Here is a 26,658-nt window from a genome sequence, read left to right as displayed (position 1 = left end):
CGACAGGTGCTCCCATACGATAAGGTCAAAGAGTTGTTCGTAGGTGGTTACTTTGTTGCCCTTGATCCACCCCTCGAAGGCTCGGCTAAAAAAGTTCACGTACTCCACCCAAGTTGTACCCGGAATCCGTTTGCAGTCGCGGAACCGTTGGCGGTACATCTCCGGTGTGAGTCCGTATCGAGTGAGGAGGGCGGCCTTCATGTGGTCGTAGGAGGTCATCAGCTGGTCCGGGAGTTGTAGCAGGGCGTCCCGCCCTTCGTTGACAAACCTCCCCCATAATCCGGCTCCCCAATCGCTTCGGGGAATCCGGTGGGAGGTCATTGCCACCTCATAGGCTTTAAACCACTGCTGTATATCATCGTTCTTGTGGTATTCCCGGATGACATCTTTGGGGATGTGAACCTTGGGTTCGGTCGAGGCAGACGGGGTCGGTCGTTCGGGGAGCCCGAGGTCTTTATTCTGTTTCTGGACCTCCAGTGTTTTGAGATTGCGCTCATGTTCGTACTCTAGTTTCTTTTCCTCTAGCTCTCTCTGTCTTTGCTTGTCTTCTCGCTCTTCCCTGAGCCGTAAGTGTTCCAGGGTTATTTTTTGTTCTGCCAGCTTGAGTTCTCCATCCAAGCGGAGTCGGGCTAGTTCTAATTCGTGGAGTCTGGTTTTTTCTCTTTCTCGGATCTCTTCCAGGGAGAGACCCGCTCTTTCTTTAGTTGGTGCGGGGCTCGTCTCGGTTGTTTGTGTTCGGGGTACGGCCGTACCCGTTTCCGCCCAGGCTTCTAGGGCTCGTTTGAAGTCTTCCTTCGTACTCAGACCCGTGGTTGGGAGACCAAGTTCCATGCAATATTGCTTCAGTTCTCGGTGGTTGTAATCTTCCAATTTTTCCATCTGGAATTTCTCCGTTGTTCCGCTCTCTGTTGTCATGGTGGTCGTGTGTCGTGGGTCGGGTGACTTTCTGTACGATTATGCGTAGGTTCGGATCCCGTCGCTGGCCACCAATGTTAGACGGGGACCCTGAGGGTCGGCCGGATACTGAGGGAGAGATCCCCGAGTGGGACCGTCTCCTGCGATCGTACAGACAAGTTACCTCCCTCCCCACAAACAGGCACCACACCAAGTCGAGTTCAATGCTTTATATAAGGTTCTTAAGGCAAGGATATCAGCGATACAGGATATCTCGGACCCGGGGGTCCTCTCACTTCTAGTCTCTGTAGGGAAAAAGGGGGTAGCGGGACAGTCTTGGTACCGGATCGGTACAGGTAGTGGTAAGAGGCGAGCTCACAATCCTCGAGCTGGAGTGTCTGTGGATCGGGCCGCGGCAGCGCCAGCAGGCCAAGATGATAGTCTCCCTAGGTAGGGGGCCGCGGCAGCGCCAGCAGGCCAAGTCGATGGTTTCACGAGGCAGAGGGCCGCGGCAGCGCCAGCAGGCCAAGTCGATGGTTTCACGAGGCAGGGGGCCGCGGCAGCGCCAGCAGGCCAAGACGATGGTTTCACGAGGCAGAGGGCCGCGGCAGCGCCAGCAGGCCAAGACGATGGTTTCACGAGGCAGAGGGCCGCGGCAGCGCCAGCAGGCCAAGACGATGGTTTCACGAGGCAGAGGGCCGCGGCAGCGCCAGCAGGCCAAGACGATGGTTTCACGAGGCAGAGGGCCGCGGCAGCGCCAGCAGGCCAAGACGATGGTTTCACGAGGCAGAGGGCCGCGGCAGCGCCAGCAGGCCAGTCACAGAGGAGTTCTTCTCGGGTCTCTCGACTCCAGGATACAACTGGTTTCCTGGTCTGGTCCTGCCCCAGTTATAGGTCTGGTCCCCTTTGATGTCCGGACCCTCGCGCCTGGGGGGGCCGGGAGGTCCGGGATGAGGGAGTCCAGACACCCAGCAGGGGGGTGGAGCCAGCGCCCAGGCGGCCGGGGGTGATCGACACCTGGCGGAGGAGAGCCGTTGACGATTCCTTTCTCCCATTGACTCGCCAAGTGGTCACTCTGCCTCCCGGGGGGAGGTTGGTGCCTCGATGTCGGGCCCGGCCGGGCCCAGGGTGAGGGTCGAGTTGAGGCCACGCGGCCTCGTGCTGTAGTGGCCCAAGATGGCGGCTGGGCCGAGGCCGTGGTGTGGATGGTGACCCGGGCCAGCTGGGTTCGGAGCTGGTGTCTTGTGGGTGAGGAATTGCAGTGTACTTCGGGTGGTCGTCGGGGACTCTGGCTGGGGATGCAGGGGGAGCCAGGGTCCAGGTCCCATTGCGGGGAGGGGGCAGCCCGACCATGCGGCCTGTCCACAATCTGGTATTCTGGAGGAATGTATGACGTTACAACGCATACATTTATAATGCATGCCTTTACAATGCAGTTTTCACTTCGTAACATCCTTTACAACGCACTCCATTACATCGCATGACACTACATCGCATTTTTAGAAACTACCTTTACAACGTATTCCATAACATCGCATAATACCTTTACAACGCATACCATTACAACGCATACTATTACATTGCATTTAAGGTAAGTATTGGATAGTACAAGGGTAAAAAGTACTATTCTAACTCCAGGGGATGCAACAGTAGGGTAAGTGTTGGATAGTGTAGGGGTAAAAATTACTATTCTAACTCCAGGGTGTGGAACAGTAGGGTAAGTGTTGAATAGTGTAGGGGTAAAAATTCCTATTCTAACTCTAGGGGGTGCAACAGTAGGGTAAGTTTTGGATAGTGTAGTGGTACTATGCATTGTAATGGTATGCGTTGTAATGCCTGCGTTGTATTGACGTGTGATGTAGTGTCATGCGATGTAGTGTCATGTGCTGTAATGCCTGCGTTGTAGTGACATGCATTGTAAAGGATGTTGGGATGTAATGACTGCGTTGTAAGTGTAGTCCGATGTAATGGTTGCTTTGTAAAGGATGTTTCCCATTCTGGAGATCCGAATTCATGAAATTGTCATCAATAAACGGAGACCCTCTAGTTAATGGCTTGTCTTTCATTGAGATACTCACCTGGAGATCCCTGTCACTCCCCAGATAGGAGAAAGTGTAGCTGAACACATACGGGGTCTCGTTGACCATTGTCATGCAGTAGTTCCCCATGGTGGACGAACACCCTCACGGCTTCAATGCTCCAAGGATCCTGTGTATTCCAAAGACGAGAGGTCCCTGAAGTAACAAGACAACAAAATGGATCAATGTCTTCCACTGTTAGGGGGAGGATAGACATATTTCAGAAGGACCTAGAGGAGAGGGTCAAACAAAAGAGAAGGGGACAAGATGGAGGCAAAACTGGTATAATATGCAATGTGGAAACATTTTTAAAAACATTTGAAACTGACAACAAATTATAGCAGCAAATAAAAGACCATACAAGCATGACAACCCTACTACTGAAGATAGAACAAGTCATAGCACCTTAAAACACCTGCCCATAATCACTAGTGGCTGAGAACACCCATGGTCTTGTTGTTTGTTGCAGGCATAAGTCAGATGATGACTATGCCATAAGACTGAAGCTGGAATTTACTGACTGCACCTTACTAGGCCAAACCTGGTCTTGGTTTGCTTGCCTTCCCTTCAGGAGCGGGCGCGCCTGTCACTTCCGGGTGTACTGTTCCCATGTGGAGCAGCGTCAGTACTGAATTGCAGAAGATTGGGCCTCTGTCTAGAATGGCATGGTGGATGGAAAACAATGACCTGGAATGGGGCCCTGAGTAATCCCGGGGCCTGAGATTGATTCAACCATTTCTCCCTTCACCTTGCAGTTTTTGCAGTAGACACCCTAAGTGTGATGGGAATGTCCAGGCCAGGGTCCAGCACTCTCTGTGCCATAGGACTCAAGCTGCACCCCACTGATGAGGCGCTAGTAGGCTGAAACCGGTCTTGGGTTGCTTACGTTCCTTTCTAGATAGATGCACACCTGGCGGTTTGGGGTGGCCGGGTCCCATGGGGAGCAGCGGCCTTACTGATTTGCATAAGGGTCACCTCCTTCTGGAATGGACCAACCAGCTGCCCGAGTGATTAACAATGGCTGACATTGATTCAAGTATTTCATCAATCGCCTACTGCTGCTGAAGTACAGACTTGCTATTTTTCACTCAACAGCTACACACCTTGAAGACATAGATATTGTCAAGGTACAAATAGGTGGAGTTATGTTCAGTAAACCATAACTTACCTATACATGCTAAGCATGTCAATAGTTCAGTGGTCAATATTTTGGTTAGATGCTTCTGGAGCACAATATTGACTGTGCAAACATTTAACAAAATATAAAAATGAATCTAATTTATAGCAGCAAATCAAAAATAGACCAGCATGAAACGATAGTACACATTTCATATAATTACCATGTTGACATTTTGGTGTTCAATATTTTTGCTACATTATTTGTTCAGCATAATATTTGAAACTCACTAATCGGGTGCCATTTATATGTAGGAATGTAGCAGGATTACATTTCACACATTGTCCTACCATGCCTAGCACCCCATACCTGAATCCTAACAGTATAAATGTGTTCCCAACTACCAAGCCCCACAGATCTTCCTTCTTTTATGTTTGTCCCCCTGATGCAAAGACACCACAACCCAAGCAATCTTGCTGTAGCCTCCAACTCATGCTGCTGTCCATGCATTGAACAACTCTATGCATTGCGTCTAGGGTGAGTACACGCCTCCTCGCCCACGAATGATGGTGCTGTATATTACAACAAACACGACTCTATTTTTGCAGCATTTATCCAACTCACAAAAGAGCTTTGAGGCACCATCTTGCCTAGGCCACAGAGAAATGTCCATTATGTAGATGCAAAATTGGGTAATTTATGTAATTTTGTGTAAAGGTTGTTCAGACGAGCCACCACCCACAAGGCGAACAAACGGAATATGAGTGGCTGATGTTTACAGCTCTTGTGTTTCTTTCCATTTTTGTTCATCCAAAAGGCGTCCATGCATCTAAAAAGGAAACAAGGATGCATTGTGTGCTAAAATATGTCGACAAATATCAAATGCTGTAGATTTGTTCAAGAAAGTGGGCTGTTGGTTGACTGGGGTGTGAGCCCTGGTCAAGCAACAACCACAATCCCTTGCAGCGTTAACCACAAAAAGTCACTAAATTCACCTGTGCTTAACCTTGGATAGACTGGTACAAAAAGCAGTCAGGGTTAACTTAGAGGCAATGTGTTAAGTATTTATGCAGTACAGAAACAGATATACAGTGAGAACGCAACACAATCAAAATCCCAAACCAATGTAGAGGAAGGGAGAGCATTTTAATAAATTACTCTACACCAAATTCATGAAAATCCAATTAGTATACTTGGAGGTATGATTTTTTAAAAAGTTTTAATAGAAATTGGCCATCTCGCCACTTGTAGCACTATGACCAAGGGTCCAGGTGTGGATGGAGACCTCTTTGGGGTGCAAGCCTTACTCAGGCTGGGTCCAGATGCTTGTACTGGTTCAAGATGGTGGGAGCATGTCATGTTCCGGCGACACTGAACAGGAGGCCAGCAAAACTAGCCCCTGGAGTCACTTCTGGAGTCCTTTGATTAGGTGAAGATGCAGGGCTCCACAGCATGGCTGGCATCTCAATGTTCAAGGCAGGCTCCAGGCAGCAAAACAGTCCTTCCACGTACAGCAGCAGTCTGGAAGAGTGCACAACAGGTCACAGCAGCAGGCAGTACTCTGAGAGTCCTTCCACAGTACCTGCAGTGAACTGAAGAGTTATACCATGGTTCTCTGCTCCTAGAAGTTGGTAGAAGTTTGCAGAAGGGTTCTTTGAAGTTTCAAGAGTTTTCTACCCCCCCCCCCCCCCCCCCACGATCCCCCTGCCCTGGCACTCCTAGCTGACTGAACTGACAATACAGGGTTGTTAAGTCTATTGTGTGGAGGCAGAGCCCAGCCTATTCAGGTACAACAGGGGCTGTGCTTACCTCCACCCCACCATCAAGTCAGTTAATGGCCTTTTCAGGCTCTGCTAATCCCACTATTGTATGACTGTCTGGGAAGGAATTCACAAAATCCTAACTGTTAGTTACACCCAGCCATGGTACCTAAGGCAGACTGGAGGCACAAAGGGCTATGAGCAGGAAAGTGGTATTTTCAAACTTAGAATGATAAATATGACTTTACCATTAAACAATGTTTATCGTTACAAGTTCATAGATGCCAAAAATGACAGATTTGCCTCCTCTGACTTAGGAATTACAGCTCAATAAATATAATAAGGAACTCCAGATGTTAGCCTATGGGAGGGGTAGGCCTCACAGTAGTAAAAAACTAATTTTGAGGTTTTTCACTTCTTGGACTTGTAAAGCGTAAAGGTAAATGTCCTACCTTCTAATTACACAGCACCCTGCCATATGGGTTACCTAGGGGCAACCTTAGTCAAGTCAAGTCAAGTCATAAAATTTATATAGCGCACTACATACCCAGAGGGTTTCAAGGCGCTTAGGAAGGGGAGGGGGATTATTTGTCAAAAATCCACGTTTTAAGCTGCTTTCTGAACGCTAGGTGATTCTGGGTGAGGCGAAGGTAAGCGGGGAGTGAGTTCCATGTTTTGGCAGCCAGGTATGAGAAGGATCTGCCTCCCATGGTGGTCTTGTTGATGCGAGGTACAGTGGCGAAGGCTTGGTTGGAAGAGCGAAGTTGGCGGGAGGGGGTGTAGAAGGACAGTCGAGAGTTGAGGCAGTCTGGTCCTATGTCGTAGAGTGATTTGTGTGCGTGGGTAAGCAGTCGGAAAGTAATCCTCTTATTGACGGGTAGCCAGTGGAGGTCTTTAAGGTGACCAGAGATGTGTTCGTAGCGTGGGATGTCTAATATGAGCCTGGCTGAGGCGTTTTGGATTCGTTGTAGTTTCTTCTGGAGTTTAGTGGTGGTACCTGCGTAGAGGGTGTTTCCGTAGTCCAGTCGGCTCGTGACTAGAGCGTGGGTGACTGTTTTCCTTGTTTCGGTGGGGATCCAGCGAAATGTTTTTCTGAGCATGCGAAGAATGTTAAAGCAGGAAGAGGATACGGCGCTGACTTGTCTGTTCATTGAGAGTGAAGAATCTAGGATGACGCCAAGGTTCCGTGCGTGGTCTGTCGGGATGGGTGCCTTTCCGAGGGCTTCCGGCCACCAGGAGTCGTCCCATGCAGAGGGGGATTTACCTAAGATGAGGACTTCTGTTTTGTCTGAGTTCAGTTTCAGACGGCTTTGTTTCATCCATTCGGCGACTTCTTTCATTCCTTCGTGTAGGTTAGTCTTGGCGGTGCTGGAGTCATTGGTGAGAGAAAGGATCAGTTGAGTGTCATCCGCATAAGAGATGATGTTGAGGTTGTGTTGGCGTGCGATGGCCGCGAGGGGGCTCATGTATATGTTGAAGAGGGTGGGACTGAGTGAGGATCCTTGTGGTACGCCGCAGATGATTTCAGAGGCCTCGGATTTGAATGGTGGGAGGCGGACTCTCTGGGTTCTTCCGGTGAGGAACGAGGTGATCCATTCCATTGCCTTTCCTTGGATTCCGATGTTTCTGAGGCGTTGTAAGAGGGTGTTATGACAGACTGTGTCGAATGCTGCAGAGAGGTCGAGGAGGATGAGGGCGACTGTGTCTCCATTGTCCAGTAGACTTCGAATGTCGTCTGTTGCTGCGATGAGGGCGGTCTCAGTGCTGTGTTTTGCTCGGAAGCCGGACTGTGAGGAGTCGAGGGATTTGTTGGTTTCGAGGAATGCGGCGAGCTGGTTGTTGACAGCTTTCTCGATGACTTTGGCCGGGAATGGAAGAAGCGAGATGGGGCGGTAGTTTTTGAGTTCGGTGGGGTCCGCTGTTGGTTTTTTCAGAAGGGCGGTGAGTTCAGCGTGTTTCCAGTCTTCTGGGAAGGTAGCGGAGTTGAAGGAGCAGTTGATGACGTCTCGGAGGTGCGGAGCTATGACGGAGTCTGCTTTGTTGAAGATGTGGTGAGGGCATGGGTCTGTGGGGGACCCAGAGTGGATGGAATTCATCAGGCGGATGGTGTCCTCAGTGGAGATTGGGTTCCAGGCGTTAAGGGTGTTAACGGGGGGAAGATGGTCAGCTGATGGTAGGGTGGGTTGGCTTCCGGGTTGGATGTCAAAGCTGTTGTGGATGTCAGCAATCTTGTTGTGGAAAAAAGAGGCTAGGGAGTCGCAGAGGGTTTGAGAGGGGGTGACGTCGTTGGAGTTGGCCGAGGGGTTGGAAAATTCCTTGACGATGTTGAAAAGTTCCTTGCTGTTGTGGGCGTTGTTGTCAAGTCGATCCTTGAATGCTGTTTTCTTGGCTTTTCGGATCAGTTGGTGGTGAGTACGGATGGCGCTTTTGAAGGCGTCCTTGTTGCTGGTGGATGGGTCTTTTTTCCAGGCCTTTTCAAGGGAGCGGCACCGTTTCTTGGACTTCTTGAGGTCATCGTTGAACCATGAGGCCTTCTTGATGCCAAGTTTGTGTTGACGTTTTTTCAGTGGTGCTAAGGTGTCGGCGGTGTTGGATAACCAAAGGGTGAGGTTGGAGGCGGCTTCGTTGGCGTTAGAAGAGGGGGCTGGGGAGGTATGAAGGAGCGATGTGGAGATCTGCTCCGTGGTGATTTTGTTCCAGTTTCTTTGTAGAGTTGGTTGGAGGTGGATGATGGGTTTCGGCTTGTTGTAGGTGAAGTGAACGCAGCTGTGGTCAGTCCAGAGGAGATCTGTAGTGTGGCTGAAGGAGACATGATTGCTGGAGGTGAAGATGGGGTCGAGTGTGTGACCTGCGATGTGGGTGGGGGAAGTGACCAGTTGTTTAAGTCCGAGGTTGGCTAGGTTGTCCAAGAGGGCGGCGGTGTTGCGGTCGTTAATCTTTTCAAGGTGGAAGTTGAGGTCTCCCAGAAGGATGTAGTCTTTGGAGGGGAGCGCGTGTGGGGTGATGAAGTCCGTGATGTCTTCACTGAATTTTGCGCGGGGTCCTGGTGGTCTGTAGAGGAGGGTGCCTCTGAGTGTGGTCTTGGGGTCGATGTGGATCTGGAAGTGAAGGTGTTCGGAGTTAGCGAGGTTGGCGTCAGAGCTGGTTGAGATGCGGATTGATTTCTTATGGACGATAGCGATTCCATCTCCTGTATGGTCGGTGCGGTCCTTGCGTGTGATCTTATAGTCGTCAGGGATAGCGATGGCGATGTCAGGGGCGGAGGAAGCGTTCATCCATGTTTCCGTTAGGAAGGCGACGTCAGGAGAGATGGTGTCTAGTAGGTTCCAAAGGTCAATGGCGTGCCTGTGGACCGAGCGGGTGTTGAGAAGGATGCATTCTAGGTGGTTGGGGTGGGGAATCTGTGTTTTGGTCGTAGCGGAGATGTTGTCGGTGCCGTTATATTTGCAGGAGAGGCAGGAGAACGGTCCATGGGTGCGTCCAGGAGCGGCTTGGACGCAGTTGGGGGCGCGACCGGGGTTAAGGGCTAGGAGGGTGGCGGCATCGTAGGTAGTGCGGGAGGGCTGGGCAGCGCGAGGGGCAGGGGGTCTGGCACTAGGCGCGGTCCAGGCGCGGACGGGCGTAGACGGGCTTACCTTTGGCGCACCTTCGGCGTGGCCGAAGCACGTGGACGCTGCGCGTGGGACCATTGGCCATAAATGGATGGTGGAGGGGGCGGAGCGTGGGAGAGTCAGCAGCTGGGAGGCGGTGGCGGGAGGAGGGGCGGCGGCAACAACAACAACAACGCAAAATGGAGGGTCAAAGGCGAGAGCCTTACACGCAGTACCAGCTGAATAAAGTTTAAATGCAAAGTAACTGCCTCAGCGACGTCGCGTTACAAATTAAATAAGAGCGACAGTGCGGCGCTGATTAAATGAGTCAGATACACAGAGCAGCACAATTAATTAAATAGTTAAGTTAATCTCAGCAGTGCAGCGCTATGAAGCGATCGTGTAGCGCTGTACAATGAAAGGTTATCTGAGACAATGCAGCGCTAGGAGATGAAACGATACCAGGCTGGAACGTGGGGGAGCAACCGTGCTGAAGGAGGGTCCAGGCGGTCACAGTGGTCTCGGGAGCGAGGAAGGGTTCTAATCGTGGGTGGGAGGGTCAGCAGCTGGGAGGCGGTGGCGGGAGGAGGGGCGGCGGCAACAACAACAACAACGCAAAATGGAGGGTCAAAGGCGAGAGCCTTACACGCAGTAGCAGCTGAATAAAGTTTAAATGCAAAGTAACTGCCTCAGCGACGTCGCGTTACAAATTAAATAAGAGCGACAGTGCGGCGCTGATTAAATGAGTCAGATACACAGAGCAGCACAATTAATTAAATAGTTAAGTTAATCTCAGCAGTGCAGCGCTATGAAGCGATCGTGTAGCGCTGTACAATGAAAGGTTATCTGAGACAATGCAGCGCTAGGAGATGAAACGATACCAGGCTGGAGCGTGGGGGAGCAACCGTGCTGAAGGAGGGTCCAGGCGGTCACAGTGGTCTCGGGAGCGAGGAAGGGTTCTAATCGTGGGTGGGAGGGTCAGCAGCTGGGAGGCGGTGGCGGGAGGAGGGGCGGCGGCAACAACAACAACAACGCAAAATGGAGGGTCAAAGGCGAGAGCCTTACACGCAGTAGCAGCTGAATAAAGTTTAAATGCAAAGTAACTGCCTCAGCGACGTCGCGTTACAAATTAAATAATAGCGACAGTGCGGCGCTGATTAAATGAGTCAGATACACAGAGCAGCACAATTAATTAAATAGTTAAGTTAATCTCAGCAGTGCAGCGCTATGAAGCGATCGTGTAGCGCTGTACAATGAAAGGTTATCTGAGACAATGCAGCGCTAGGAGATGAAACGATACCAGGCTGGAGCGTGGGGGAGCAACCGTGCTGAAGGAGGGTCCAGGCGGTCACTTAGGGATGACATATGCAATTAAAGGGATTTTTTAAGGCTTGATAAAGGGTTTTAAATGCCAAGTCGATATGGCAGTTGGACACTGCCTTCAGGTTGCAATGGCAGGCCTGAGTGGGACATGTTTTAAAGTGCTACATAAGTGGGTGGCACAATAAGTGCTTCAGGCCCACTGGTAGAATTTACAGTCCCAATACCTATAGTGTCCTACTCTACAAGGGACTTACATGTACATTAAATATGCCAATCGCATGTATGCTTTGCATACATCACACTCTTGCATTGGCTGAACTACATTGGCTGCCAGTACGTCAGAGGATCCTTTTTAAATCCCTATGCACTGTCTTTAAGGCAGTGCATGGGATGGGCCCCTTACCATTACAAAACAAATTCAAATGGTATGAACCCACTCGGACCCTCCGATCCTCCTCCACTAACCTCATCAGCATACCTAGGATCAGGAAAGCCACTCATGGTGGCAGAGCCTTTAGTATAGCGGCAGCCCATCTCTGGAATAGCCTCCCTATTGCTATCAGGAAAACAGACGAACTGATGGCTTTTCGAAAAAAACATGGCTCTTCCCTAAAGTCTAACTGCCCCAGAATAAAATGTCCACCTATCCAATCCCATGATGCATACCGTTCTAGTTCTACTTGATAGCGCCAGGATGCCCGTAGGGTTGCAGAACGCTTTATAAATACCATAAATAAAATAAATAAATGCCATTCAAACTATGCATAGGGGAGTGAGCACAAGCACTTTAGCACTGGCTAGCAGTGGTAAGTGCAGAGAGTCCTAAGGCTTACAAAGTTAAAATCCAGCAAAGAGTAGGGGGAGGAAGGCAAAAGGTTGAAAGGCCATTTGCAACAATCTGAATTTAGAATTTCATCTTTTTTGTGCTCATTTGTATCCCTTTTTCACATTCAATGAGTTGTAGTGGCAACTCCATAATGCGTTTATCTTTGTCCTGGGCACCGCTGTTTGGCAAATGGTTGGTTTTCTGTTATACAGTGGTTTTTACATGTTGTTTTCTAAGCACCACCATTCAAAGTTTCTTAGCTACTGAACTGAAAGCAGCAAGTGGCTAGTACTTTAAGATTGCATTTTTATGAGGTTTCTTTTACCTGTGCTTTTCAATTGTTTTTTCACATTCAGAATTTCTGATGTTTTATTTGTGATTTCTTCATTTTCTGTGTTCTCTATTTTTATCCTTTTGCTTTGTAATATTATTAGTTGGTGCTGCTTCAATGTGGCTGTCAGCATCGGCTGCTATGTTTTTTATGCCTTTCTGTGTTTTGAACATGTTTGTGATCTTAATGTCCTTTCATGCTTGAATTGCAACACTTTTGATTTCTCTGGCTGTATATACTGCACATGGTTTCGGTATTGGTAGATCTGATGTTAGTGTAGCTGTATGTGTGGAAAACCTTTTTTTTTTTGCAATGTTTAAATGAAGTGTGTGCTTGAATTTTTTTTTTCTTCAATTTTTGTAATACTTTCAGCAAATTTACCTTATTTTCAAAATTCACTTGTGGCTTTTTGCAAACGCTGTGCTGTGTTTCTTCCTTGGTATTTTTGTTTTGTTGAGTTACCCTGGTGTTTGCTGTGTGCATGCACAGTAGGTGCAGTTGCTCTACATATTAGCTGTTCATGGCAAGTTCGATGGTGGGAGCATGTCATGTTCCGGCGACACTGAACAGGAGGCCAGCAAAACTAGCCCCTGGAGTCACTTCTGGAGTCCTTTGATTAGGTGAAGATGCAGGGCTCCTTCCACAGTACCTGCAGTGAACTGAAGAGTTATACCATGGTTCTCTGCTCCTAGAAGTTGGTAGAAGTTTGCAGAAGGGTTCTTTGAAGTTTCAAGAGTTTTCTGCCCCCCCCCCTCCCCCCACGATCCCCCTGCCCTGGCACTCCTAGCTGACTGAACTGACAATACAGGGTTGTTAAGTCTATTGTGTAGAGGCAGAGCCCAGCCTATTCAGGTACAACAGGGGCTGTGCTTACCTCCACCCCACCATCAAGTCAGTTAATGGCCTTTTCAGGCTCTGCTAATCCCACTATTGTATGACTGTCTGGGAAGGAATTCACAAAATCCTAACTGTTAGTTACACCCAGCCATGGTACCTAAGGCAGACTGGAGGCACAAAGGGCTATGAGCAGGAAAGTGGTATTTTCAAACTTAGAATGATAAATATGACTTTACCATTAAACAATGTTTATCGTTACAAGTTCATAGATGCCAAAAATGACAGATTTGCCTCCTCTGACTTAGGAATTACAGCTCAATAAATATAATAAGGAACTCCAGATGTTAGCCTATGGGAGGGGTAGGCCTCACAGTAGTAAAAAACTAATTTTGAGGTTTTTCACTTCTTGGACTTGTAAAGCGTAAAGGTAAATGTCCTACCTTCTAATTACACAGCACCCTGCCATATGGGTTACCTAGGGGCAACCTTAGGGATGACATATGCAATTAAAGGGATTTTTTAAGGCTTGATAAAGGGTTTTAAATGCCAAGTCGATATGGCAGTTGGACACTGCCTTCAGGTTGCAATGGCAGGCCTGAGTGGGACATGTTTTAAAGTGCTACATAAGTGGGTGGCACAATAAGTGCTTCAGGCCCACTGGTAGAATTTACAGTCCCAATACCTATAGTGTCCTACTCTACAAGGGACTTACATGTACATTAAATATGCCAATCGCATGTATGCTTTGCATACATCACACTCTTGCATTGGCTGAACTACATTGGCTGCCAGTACGTCAGAGGATCCTTTTTAAATCCCTATGCACTGTCTTTAAGGCAGTGCATGGGATGGGCCCCTTACCATTACAAAACAAATTCAAATGGTATGAACCCACTCGGACCCTCCGATCCTCCTCCACTAACCTCATCAGCATACCTAGGATCAGGAAAGCCACTCATGGTGGCAGAGCCTTTAGTATAGCGGCAGCCCATCTCTGGAATAGCCTCCCTATTGCTATCAGAAAAACAGACGAACTGATGGCTTTTCGAAAAAAACATGGCTCTTCCCTAAAGTCTAACTGCCCCAGAATAAAATGTCCACCTATCCAATCCCATGATGCATACCGTTCTAGTTCTACTTGATAGCGCCAGGATGCCCGTAGGGTTGCAGAACGCTTTATAAATACCATAAATAAAATAAATAAATGCCATTCAAACTATGCATAGGGGAGTGAGCACAAGCACTTTAGCACTGGCTAGCAGTGGTAAGTGCAGAGAGTCCTAAGGCTTACAAAGTTAAAATCCAGCAAAGAGTAGGGGGAGGAAGGCAAAAGGTTGAAAGGCCATTTGCAACAATCTGAATTTAGAATTTCATCTTTTTTGTGCTCATTTGTATCCCTTTTTCACATTCAATGAGTTGTAGTGGCAACTCCATAATGCGTTTATCTTTGTCCTGGGCACCGCTGTTTGGCAAATGGTTGGTTTTCTGTTATACAGTGGTTTTTACATGTTGTTTTCTAAGCACCACCATTCAAAGTTTCTTAGCTACTGAACTGAAAGCAGCAAGTGGCTAGTACTTTAAGATTGCATTTTTATGAGGTTTCTTTTACCTGTGCTTTTCAATTGTTTTTTCACATTCAGAATTTCTGATGTTTTATTTGTGATTTCTTCATTTTCTGTGTTCTCTATTTTTATCCTTTTGCTTTGTAATATTATTAGTTGGTGCTGCTTCAATGTGGCTGTCAGCATCGGCTGCTATGTTTTTTATGCCTTTCTGTGTTTTGAACATGTTTGTGATCTTAATGTCCTTTCATGCTTGAATTGCAACACTTTTGATTTCTCTGGCTGTATATACTGCACATGGTTTCGGTATTGGTAGATCTGATGTTAGTGTAGCTGTATGTGTGGAAAACCTTTTTTTTTTTGCAATGTTTAAATGAAGTGTGTGCTTGAATTTTTTTTTTCTTCAATTTTTGTAATACTTTCAGCAAATTTACCTTATTTTCAAAATTCACTTGTGGCTTTTTGCAAACGCTGTGCTGTGTTTCTTCCTTGGTATTTTTGTTTTGTTGAGTTACCCTGGTGTTTGCTGTGTGCATGCACAGTAGGTGCAGTTGCTCTACATATTAGCTGTTCATGGCAAGTTCGATGTATCTTTTGGTTGTACAAAGTCCATGGTGTGCTTTGCATTGATGGGTTCTTCTATTATTATCTCTACAGCCATATTTACTGTGTGGTACCTACACAGCTGGTTGCCTTCCAGCGTGAAGCAGTGTACTCTGTGCACACTGTTGTAGTCAGGTTTTCTAACACTTTCTGGCATTTTATCAGCTGTCTGTAGGTTGACCACCCACCAGGGCTTGAGTCTCCCTCTGAACATGTCTCAGAGACTGACCCTGAGGCAATGGACCAAGTAAAAGGATCTGACAGTGAATACTCTGACGATGAGGACTAGTGCAGATAAAGTGGCTTATTTACAGCAGGACATAGACGCACACAAGGCTCTCCACGACATGGGCCCAAGATACCTCAATAGCGGCCTCACATTCTACACACCCACCCGCCAGCTCCACTCTGCCAGCCTCGCCCTCGCCGCCGTCCCACGAATTCGCAAATCCACCGCCGGAGGAAGATCCTTCTCCCACCTGGCGTCCAAGACATGGAACTCCCTCCCCACCCACCTACGGATGGCCCAAGACCATCTCTCCTTCAGGAAACAACTCAAAACCTGGCTGTTCGAGCAGTAGCGAACCTACCCCCCCCCCCCCTCAGCGCCTTGAGACCCTAGCAGGTGAGTAGCGCGCTCTACAAATTTGCTTGATTGATTGATTGATTGCAGCTTGGACAAGGTAGGTTGCAGCCGGGGGCCGAAGGGCTTCCATTCTAAGTGCCGAACTCCAAGTATCCGCTAACATGGTGCTGTCTTTTCCCTCCATGTAGCAGTGTTGCGGGATGTAAAGAATATACAGAGAACTTATTGACGCTCAGGGGCCTATTTACAAGATGCTTGCGCAGCCAGAGCGCCACTTTTTATCCCACTTTGCACGGCTTTTCAATGCCTCATGGGAATGGACTTTTACAAATCAGAGCAAGTCGCTGCGTTGTCTTACTATGCACCAGAGGGGCGTTGCAGCGGGGTTTCCCATGCGACACCTGTGGATTCTGATGCTGCCCCAGATTCACAAGAGCCTGTAAACCTGGAACAGCGCCACAATCGTACACCTCCTGAGGGGTGGCGTACCGAGGAGAAGTATTTGTATTTCTCCTCATTTTTCCCTCTTTCCAAGTAGGCTGCATCCTGCAGCACTCATGGAAAGAGAAAAATGCCTCTTGCAGGAAGGGGCTCCTTCCTGCACAGAAATAATCCTGCATGCAGCGCATGTCCACTTGCGGCATGGTGCAAGGGTGCCTGTGTTGGCACTAGGGGGCCAATTGTGCAGCAGTGCAGGAAGAAAGGACAGGAATGTACTGTATTTCGTAAATATGGTGCATTCTTTCACTTTCACATTAGCGAAAGGCAGCGCAGCATGAAAGCTTGCGGCGCTGCCCTGCGCCAATCTGTTGTAAATATGCACCACAGATTCTAGCAACTCTTTACAGATGATGCAGTTTTGGAAGAACAGAATATGCAGAACAGGTTTTGAGGGATGACCGTGCCAGCATGAAGCCCCATGCAAGAGTTATGCACCGGAGTCCCACAAGGCAGTTCAGGGATTGAACATTTCCATGGGAAACCAGAGGGAGCCACCTGTGTCTTCATACTGGCCCTCAAGGGCCACTGCTCTGTGACCAGTGACCAGGAGCCGGCTCCATTGTGTGGACAGGGCTGCCTCGCTGCACGCGATACCCCTGCAGTGTCTGGTCGAGATTTAACCTGCTCTTGGCCAATCAGAAGATCATTTCACAGGAATCTATGCTCCATCCAGGTCAACATGGAAAAGGAGATGAATGACTGAATGAAGAAAGGACCCGATTCATGAACCACGAGGCAGATCAGCAGTGTCCCGCCTGTGGATGACTCTCTGGTCATGTTCAAGGGCCGTTTAGTTTTTAGACAGTACATGCCCAGCAAAGTGCATATGTTTTGTGAAAGTGCCACTGGATATGTGTTCAGGTCCAGGATCCACACTGGTGAGGGTCGCACTTTATGGCATGAAGTGCATATGTTTTGTGAAAGTGCCACTGGGTATGCGTACAGGTCCAGGATCCACACTGGTGAGGGTCGCACTTTATGGCATGAAGTGCATATGTTTTGTGAAAGTGCCACTGGGTATGCGTACAGGTCCAGATTCCACACTGGTGAGGGTCGCACTTTATGGCATGAAGTGCATATGTTTTGTGAAAGTGCCACTGGATATGCGTTCAGGTCCAGATTCCACACTGGTGAGGGTCGCACTTTATGGCATGAAGTGCATATGTTTTGTGAAAGTGCCACTGGGTATGCGTACAGGTCCAGATTCCACACTGGTGAGGGTCGCACTTTATGGCATGAAGTGCATATGTTTTGTGAAAGTGCCACTGGATATGCGTTCAGGTCCAGGATCCACACTGGTGAGGGTCACACTTTATGGCATGAAGTGCATATGTTTTGTGAAAGTGCCACTGGATATGCGTACAGGTCCAGGATCCACACTGGTAAGGATTCCTCAGTTCACACCCTGGCCCTCCTGTAACATTCGGAACCAGTGGGAAAGAGTGTTGGGGAGTCTGTGAAACTCATGTATTTTACTTTCTCATAATTAAGTGCGCTTTTGTCAATATGATTCAGAATTATTCATATTTATGCAAATTACAAATCCATCATTTGGCCCAATAGATTAGCACTCAATGAGGCCTTTTGTCACTTTGTGAAGCAAAGATGCATTTTGCTCTAACAAAAGAGTGCAAAACACGAACTCACTGTGAACAGCAGCTGCTCACCTTCTGTTGCTTCAGAGCATTTGCAGTACGTTTTTTAATCACAAATCGTGCATTCAGAGTAAATCTTTGCTGTGAATGTTCATTTTGAATGGAAAGTAATTATGCAATATGCTGAATGTCCCAATTACAGGAATTTGTGTAACACAAAATTCCCAAGGTGCAAGCTGTGTAATTTGAATTCCGCTGAGGCTTCTTGCCAGGACACCTTGTCACAGAGGTCACGCTGTGCACACTGACACTTTCTAGACAGGAATGCAAAGAGCTGTCGAGAGTGGGCGCTCTGGTATGTGGTGCAACCTGCTCTAGCCGAGAACCCAAAGGGGCCGGGCCGCACCTTTCCTGCAATCAACAACTTGCTCGGGAATTTCCCAACAGAAGAGAAGTGCGCATGCTCAGACCTTAGAAAGCAAGAAAGCACTGAACCCATGACTGCCTGAGGTCAGGAGGTCAGGCAGCAGAAGTGCACACACAAATATGCATCACAGACTGTAACAAGCAAGTGGGAGGCGCAGATATATCTGATAAAAGGTTTGAGCTTATACAAAACTGTTAACTGTGTGCTTGTTTCCTTTGATGCATTTATGCTAATCCACTGAGGCGGGGACCATGCTGATTGAGATAACTATGGGAATTTTGCAATTTCCTACATATTACAGAACTTTCCCTCAAATAATGCAAGACCAATGCAAGGGTTTAGCCAGCGTTTGAGGTTTACGGGTCATAGTGGGTAAAAAAAGGTAGCGGAATCAGGCAAGTCCCACTTCCTGGACACACCTGGGGAGGGTCTACTTTTTAGAAATGTCTGGGTTTGAGAGATTTCCTTAGGTGGGCACCAAGCACAGGGCCAAACCCTACAGCTCCCCACTGCATCAGAGAGGGTCATTTTTCATGGTGCATTTTTTTGGCTTTCTTGTGACCGGCACTAGGCCCAGCCACACGAGTAGGGTAGTGTTGGACTTGGCCCTTTTCCCCCAAACTTTTTCGCTTTTCCCCCCCTAATTTGAGATGTCTCCCCCATGGTGAAGGTTACTGAATAGGCCATGTGTGGTGTGAGACACCATGTTAATGTTAAATGTAGTGCAATGGTATGTACATTTATTTTTCCCCCATTGTAAACATGTACCCTGGTGAAATGCTGCATTTGTGTTTTGCATTTAAAATGGCTGCCAAGGCTATGCGTTGTGCCTCCTGACTGCAGGAGGTTAGCATTCTAGTTGTTAGGTACCCAGCCACCCCTGCATTTGGAGGGAAAGCCTGGTACCCAGGGTGCTCTACTCCTTCCCCTGAGCCAGTTAGAACTAGTTTGCCTGTCTGAGGTGGGTTAGCGTCTAGTTGTCTGGTACCCAGCAATCCCAGCATTTGGAGGGACCTTCTAGAAGCTTCCAGCCTTTCTGGTACTGGGAGAGCAGTAGAGATGTGATGAGGAGAGACAGAGCTGGGACAGGAATGTGAGGGGACCTGCTGCCAGGGGATACCGCCACTTGGACCTGTGTGCTGGACCCTGCGCCCACCCAGAACCCCCCTACTGTCCCCAGGGCTAGTGGAGCCCCACTGCAGGAGTTCAGGCTGCTGTGTAGGAGGAGGGCCACGCTGCAGTGGGGATGGTGAAAGCCTTCCATCCCGCTTTGATGATGCCCCCACTACCTGCTGACCTGGCCCAGTAGTGACTACTGCTCTGTCCTCGGGCCCCTGAAGAAGGAGGGTCCTCCTAGGTCCCTGAAGCAGCCGGGACCTTGCGCCACGCAAGCGCTGCACCCAGAAGCGCCTGGATGTGAGAAGAGTTACCCTGGGGCTTGCTGCTTGGACTGTCCGCCCCCCTTTCGCTGTGCGCCTGGAAGTGTTGTACCTAGGGGAAGCGCTGTGTGCTAAAGCGCTGTGCCTAGAAGAAGCGCTGTGTGCCTGCAAAGCGCTTACCTTGCCCAGGACTGTTGCAGCCTGCTGTGCCCTTGAAAGCGCTGGCCTGCAGGAGACTGCTTGTGTCCCCAGAGCGCTGTGACCAAGACTGCCCTGCTGATTGCCTGCTAAGCGCTATAATCTGGGAGCGCTGTACCTGCTAAGCGCTGTGTTGCATGATCCTACAGCGCTGTGTGAGGAAGATTGTGCCCTCAAGGAGCTGCGGGTCGGGAGAGTTTCTGCCTGTTGTGCCCCTGTCAGGCGCTATACTGCCTGGGACTGCAAGAAGCATTGAGCCTCCAAGCGCTGGGGCTTGAGAAGCTGCCTGCCCCCACCTCCAAGGAGAAACCTGTCAAAACAGCCGAAGCCCGGTGAGTGTGGGCGACGTTAGACTGTGGGGAGGGCGGAAAGGGCAACGGGGCACAGGGTCGGTGCTCGCCTCTACCCCCCCCCCCCACCTTCCCCCCCCCCCCCCCCCCCCCTGACTGACCGGAACTCTGTGGGCCCTTAATTCTTGAACGTAGAGTCCCAGGATTCAGGGACTCCGAAGGTGGAACTGCGATGGTGGGGCATTAAGGGCGCCTGTTAGGTACTGTGGATCTTGCCCTTCATGCCAGTGTGGAGTGCCCTAGGGAGTCCATTAGAGGCCTGTAGGTACTCCTAGTGCAGGGTAGGGATGCCTATGCCCCCCTGGTTTTGCACCTAATGTAGGGGCCGGATGGTGCCCATGGAAGATGTGATACAGGCCTGGTTCATATGTTATTGATGCCAATGCACTGCCTGATGTTTGTGTTGCAGGTTGGGGGCTAAGGAGTCATGTTCCCCAGGTTACCTTTGATGCCTAGTGTGTATACCTAAGGTGTTATTGAATGCAAGGTGCCTACTTACCTGATGAAATGGTTATCTTCCTGGCCTAATGTGGTGTTGCCGGTTGCTATTGTTATTGATGCCCCTGGAAGATTCAAGCATCACAAGCTCCGCCTGATGTTTTATGCCCGCAGGTTGAGGGTGGAGTAAAACCCTGATGTGCCCTTTTACTGCAGGTGTCCTGCCCCTGTGCTGGCCTGACGTGTCATTCCAGGCCGCTAGTTATATCCTATGTTAAAGAGCAAGCCATGCTGCTTTATTACAGGTGCTCCTGTCTGTGATCATGTGCTGAGGTGCTATGAAGTTTTTCCCTTACAGGGGTCGGGTTGGAGTTATAGTGCACGGTGTGTACTTAAGCTAATGTTGTATTTTGCAAATTATAGCCTACTAATAAGGATGAGAGCCTGAGTTGGCCCCGCCATATTGACCCCAGGTTTAATGTCAATTTAATCACATTCTTGTCATTTCAGCCACGGACTCATGGACTCAACCATTTTTCCCATTGTCCCCCTGTAAATAATCCCCCCGGATATACTTGGCTCTGGCGCCAGTTGGCGCCCTGTTGTGATTACCACTGTTTTGCATTTTTTTGCCTTGCAGGTTGGAGATATACTAAACTACTTATTTTTCCAACTCAAGCTGGTGTCCTGTCTCTTTTGTGGTGTGCCTGGTGTGTCGTCAGTGGGTACTGCCTGAGTGCTTCACATGTCCTCCGTAGTTTGGCCTGCCCGCTCTGCTTCATGCTACCCCCCCTGGAGATTTGGCAACCCCATTTCTTACAGGTAGTATTTTATATTGAGAGATGTGTGGGACCACAGAATAGAAGAGCATATGTTATTATTAATTTGATTTCACTCCCATTTTGGCTTCAATATAACCGCTATTACTAAACTCAGGGCCTCATATATGAGGTTTTGGGTCAGGGCAGCTCCATAAGAATTACTGCTGTGCTCCTCTGCATCAAAAGAAAAGGGCCGGACTGTGTTGTATCTATGAGATATGGCACCTTCCTGTCCGTTCCCCCTGTGCAGGTGCAAATGGGCTGTCATGCGCCAATGCAGGCACTCATCAGCAAGTTGCAAGGGTGTCTGCGTTGTAGGGATGATTGTTTTGTGCAGGAAGGGACACCATCCTATTGCAGTGTGAGGCAACGCAGCGTCTCGCGCTGCATTGCCTCCTTAAATACTTACAAGACTAAGAAAAACCACGCAGGGTGGCTTACCTGGCCTTGTTGATATGGCACTGCAGTGTGCGCCACAAAAAAGTGATGTTCCAGGGGCGCACTGGGGCTTGTACATAAGCCCCCAAAATCTTGGGCACATGTTAACATAGGTTAACTTTATAACCATTTATCATTCATTGGATTTTACCAAGGGTTCATGTTCGTAAACAGTGAAAAAAGATTATAAGGTGCAGCTTTGATGTTTTGGACGACCACCAACAATATATTCTTGAGGGATGTAATGGTATATTTTTTTTGCCATTGGGGGAAAAACATTACAAATGAAAGCATTGCAAGTCGTTTCAATTTTATCCAATTGTTTTTTGACATTGTTTTTGTTTCAGAGATAAATGTTTACAAAGAAACCATAGGCAATTGACAAGACTTTCACATGACAGAATTCACATTTTTGTCATAGATATATGGATTTCCTGTTTGGAGTTTGAAATTGAGGTTTTCCATGATTAGAGTGGCATTGTCTGTGGTGGTGGTGGTGGTGGTGCAGTGGATGCTCTCTTTCCACCTCTGTTTTGTTTTTACATGGTCTCAGTGTGCATTTGTGTAGCCATCGGGTGTTGCTGAGGCGATGTCGCGAGTGGATGTGAGGGTGAGCCAGGTTTTGGTGAGGAAGATGATGTCGGATGAGGCTTCTAGATTTCATGGCGTGCTTGCAAAGTGATCATGCACTGAGGAGGGGGCAATTGAGTTTTTCTAATTCAGGAGTGCTGTGCTCTCTGGTCAGTGGGGGTGGTCATCGCGGTGGAGGGTGCTCCAGTGCTGCATAAGAATGGGCAGTGTTTACAGGAGAAAAGTCCTGAAGTGGAGCATGGAGCACAGTGGCAGCAATTTTTGCGGTTACTGGTGTTCAGGATTTGAATTTCAGAGGCAGTGTAGCTGCGGAGAGTTGGAGAGCCAGGGTTCCTGGCACTGGGTGCTGTCCAGGCGTGGACGGGCACAGATGAGCTTGCCTTTTGGCACACCAGCAGCACGCCCACTGCACACATCCGCTCCTCCACTAAAAAGGTCCTGGGAGAAAGGACGGGCGCTGGGTGGCAGAAGGCAGGGCTGGTGAGAGGTGGGAAGCAGGTGGGAAGGTCGGCAAGCGAGCAGAAGAAATGGCAGACACAAGGCAATATGACATCAATAGCACTATTCTTCCACGGGCCATCCGATTTATCAGTAACCACCGAGGGATACTTCACAGATTTCTGAGAAGTGTCCCTCAACGCACAGCGTACATATTCTCTGATGTTATTTTCCACGTCACGGTCAACACCAGGCCACCAGTACTATGCTCTGATGCACCTTTCAGTGGCACTCAGACCAATATGCCCCTCATGAACCAGCTACACCGCATGTTGTCTCAAAACCAATAGCACCATGAACAATTCACCTCTGATCATCACACCACCTAAAAATGAAAACTCTGCACTCACTCACTTGACAGGAACACTCTGCAACCTCAGAAGCCATCCCTTGTGTTGGTCAACCTCAACAAAGATACTTTTCCACTTCTTGAAATACCACACCAACCTTGGCAGCACTCATCCATTCCACATGAGAAATTCTGCCTTCTGTGACCACATTCACATTGGCCACCAACCACTCATCCTTCTTTTCCTCAACATTCAAACCCTCACCAACCGGCAACCTGGACAAACAATTGGCCAAAACATTCCTCTTTCCCAGGACATAATCCATCCAATAGTAGTACGCAATCATCCTCATCATGCAATATGCTATAAAGGTGATGCACCGTTACATCGCAACTTTTACAACGGGAGTCTTTTACAACGGAACTTTTACAACGCAGGATCCATTACATCGGATGCCATTACAACGCATGGCATTACATAGCAGATGCTATTACAACGCATGGCATTACTTTGTAAGTATAGGTAAGTATTTAATTTTTTTTAATTTTATTAATATTAATTATAATTAAATATATTTAATTATGTTTTTTAATATTATTAATTTATTATTTATTATATTAATTAAAGTAATTTTTTTAATAAGTACAGGTGTACAGGGGTGTTTTTAGGTTTCAGGGTAGGGTTTGGGTTTTGGGGTACAGGGGTGTTTTTAGGTTTCAGGGCAGGGTTTGGGTTTTGGGGTACAGGGGTGTTTTAGGGTTCAGGGTTGGGTTTGTGCTTAGGGCTAATTAAATTATATTTACCATTTATAAATTAATTAAAATATATTTATTAAAATAAATTAATTATAATATATTAATTACTTTTTTTAATTAAATTAATTAAATTAAATAAATTATTTTAATTCATTTAATTTAATTACAATTTTAAAAATATTTAAATTAAATTAATTTCATTATATTAATTAATTAAAATTAATTACAATTTTCATTAAAATTAAATTAAATAAATAGATTTAAATTTATTAAATTAAATTAATTACTATTTTAAAATGTATTTTAATTAAATTAATTAAATTAAATCATTTTATTAACTTAATTACATTTTTTTTAAAAAGGTATACTTACCTATACTTACGATGTAATGCCATGCGTTGTAATAGCATCTGCTATGTAATGCCATGCGTTGTAATGGCATCCGATATAATGGATCCTGCGTTGTAAAAATTCCGATGTAACGGAATGCGTTGTAAAAAACCGCGTTGTAGTGACACCAATCCTGCTATAAAAGCTAAAGGGCTCTCTAATAGCCTGGCAGAAAAACCATCCACCAAAGGGTGGTGGTCCTTACGACTCGCGAGTGCAATCCCTCATACATAGTCCTGAAATTGCTCACACTCCATCAAGCAGTGAAAGACTCTCTGTCTCTCTCAATGGTGGAATATTTTTCTCTGCATCCCTCAATGGCCTGAATGCAAAGGCAATTGTAACTTCTCTACCATTCCTCCTTTGTAGTAACATGGCAGCCAACAATTGGATAAAATTGAAACGACTTGCAATGCTTTCATCTGTAATGTTTTTCCCCCAATGGCAAAAAAAATATACCATTACATCCCTCAAGAATTGAGCTTGCATCATTCTTGATAATTGTGGCATTATTGGTTTCCAATTGTTTAAGTGCTGGTGCAGATGCAATGCTCCTTTTTAGTTCAATGAACTCACCCTCATATATCTCACAGCAGACAAACTTCTCATTCTTCAACATACGTTTTTGCACATACTTGTTCATATATGCGGACACTGGAACGAAACTGGGGTAGCATTCTGCCAGACTCAAAAATCACCTCAACTGGTACTGGCTGGCTGGAGAAGGAGATTTTTATGGAAGAAACCAACTTCATTTTCTTACATTTCTCTCTCTTGATTGTCAAACCATTATTTGAAGAATTTCTCACATGGTTCTTGAAGCCAGGTCAGGCGCCATCATAATTTCTCTAAACACAAGGATGTCATCCTGAAAATACGTAATGTGGGGTGTGCCTTTGGTCAAATGATGCATAGCTTGGTGAAATACTGGGCTACTGAGGCTGAGCCAAACTGCATTCTCTTGTATCTCTAGGCACCCTCTAGGGTAACAAAAGACAACAAAAGACAAGAATATGGATGTACCCCTATCTGATGGTAACAAGCATTTCACCAGTGTTGGGCAGAGGATGTTTATCCAACCATATCGCAGCACTTAAGTGACACATATCCACACAAAGGAGCAGCTCACCATTTACCATTCACCATTCCCCTTCTTGGCAATTATGACAGGAGCCAGCCACTCGGATGCCTCTATCTCTCTAGTTATTTCCTAATTACACAGCCTCTTCAATTCCTGGTGCAATGGCTCTCTCATGATGAGAGGGACACTACGTGAACTGTGAGCTTTTCTTCTGCAAATGGCACATTCTCCATCTCATACAAGGCTGATTGCAACCCCAACACTTGATCCTGGTGATTGGGATCCAGCCATATCAGCAGATCTCTTTTTTGGGGCCACCCCAGCAGACATGAATCATCTTTGGCAAAATAAACTTTGGAAGGCACAAAAACGTGTTGAAACTCTACTTGAGCCTCAATAAAACCTAGCAACTCTTGCCATTACTTTTACATTTACTCCATCAACTTTGATGGCATAAACTGTATTATCTTCTACGACCTTTGCAACCTGTTGTATTTTCAAAATGATGCAATTCCATACTGCTCATGAAACTTTTGTTTTTTCCTCACTCCACTCACTCTCCCCTGACTCACTCTAGCAAAATGCCCTTTAACTTTACACCTCCTGAATGTTTGACCATTAGCAGGACATGACTCATCAGTTGCTACAAGATCCTTCAACCCACATTTGTGGCAGTTTACTTCGCTTTTGTCCCCATATTTCATGGTTGCAACATCCTTTCTCCTTTTGACTTTTGCACATCCTGTTGAACTATATCTATTTTATCCTTGGACGATAACTCCTTTAGACCCTCATATGCGATTTCAGCTCTCTTGATCAAGTCAATTGCCATTTGTAAAGTTAACCCTTCTGTGCTCAATAACTTTTCTTGCACTTTTTTGTTATTAACCTTCAACACCAATTTTCCCCTTAGCATTTCATCAAGGAAACAAGTGGCTGCCTGCAATCTAAGTCCAGCTATGTAGCTCTTATCACCTTGTCACCTGGAATTTGCCTTCGCATTAGGAACGTGAATCTTTTAACTACTTCACTTTAATTCTTTCCAAAATTCCAATTCAGTTTGTGAAACGCTGACTCATATTCATCCACCTCCTCATCTTCCTCATCTGCGAGAGGGGGAAGATATTATGATACTCTCCTTCCTTCTACTCCCAAACAAATCTTGAGCATAGCCATTTTCCTAGATGCTTTAACCCCTTGCATGCTGATGACGGCCCCCAGCCATCATGTACTACGGCGCTCATGTGCTGATGACGGCTGGGGGCCGTCATGAACCTGCCCACTTGCGATTTTGCCGCACAGGCGCAGAATCGCAGCCGCATGCAAGGGGTTAAAAATATCACCACCCATGGCTTGGACATAGATTTAAAATACATCTCTCCAAACGTCCCAGGGTGCA

The 26,658-nt window shown here is 47.3% G+C and overlaps 1 protein-coding gene across 2 annotated transcripts in view; it reads right to left on the bottom strand.

The window, feature by feature from the left end:
* The window catches only part of LOC144817699 (uncharacterized), a 227,770-nt gene that overhangs the window by 175,532 nt on the left and 25,580 nt on the right, over nucleotides 1–26,658 (bottom strand). For both annotated transcript variants that reach the window (XM_078674457.1, XM_078674455.1), the window contains one exon: nucleotides 2,973–3,128. In XM_078674457.1, coding sequence (XP_078530583.1) covers nucleotides 2,973–3,062 — 90 coding nt within the window. In that variant the 5' untranslated portion in view covers nucleotides 3,063–3,128. The remainder of the gene's footprint in view (nucleotides 1–2,972; nucleotides 3,129–26,658) is intronic.

This window comes from Lissotriton helveticus, chromosome 2_1, assembly GCF_964261635.1.
Source record: "Lissotriton helveticus chromosome 2_1, aLisHel1.1, whole genome shotgun sequence".
Taxonomy (NCBI): Eukaryota; Metazoa; Chordata; class Amphibia; order Caudata; family Salamandridae; genus Lissotriton; species Lissotriton helveticus.
Note: the sequence above shows the minus strand (reverse complement) of the source record. Positions and strands in the feature narration are given on the sequence as shown.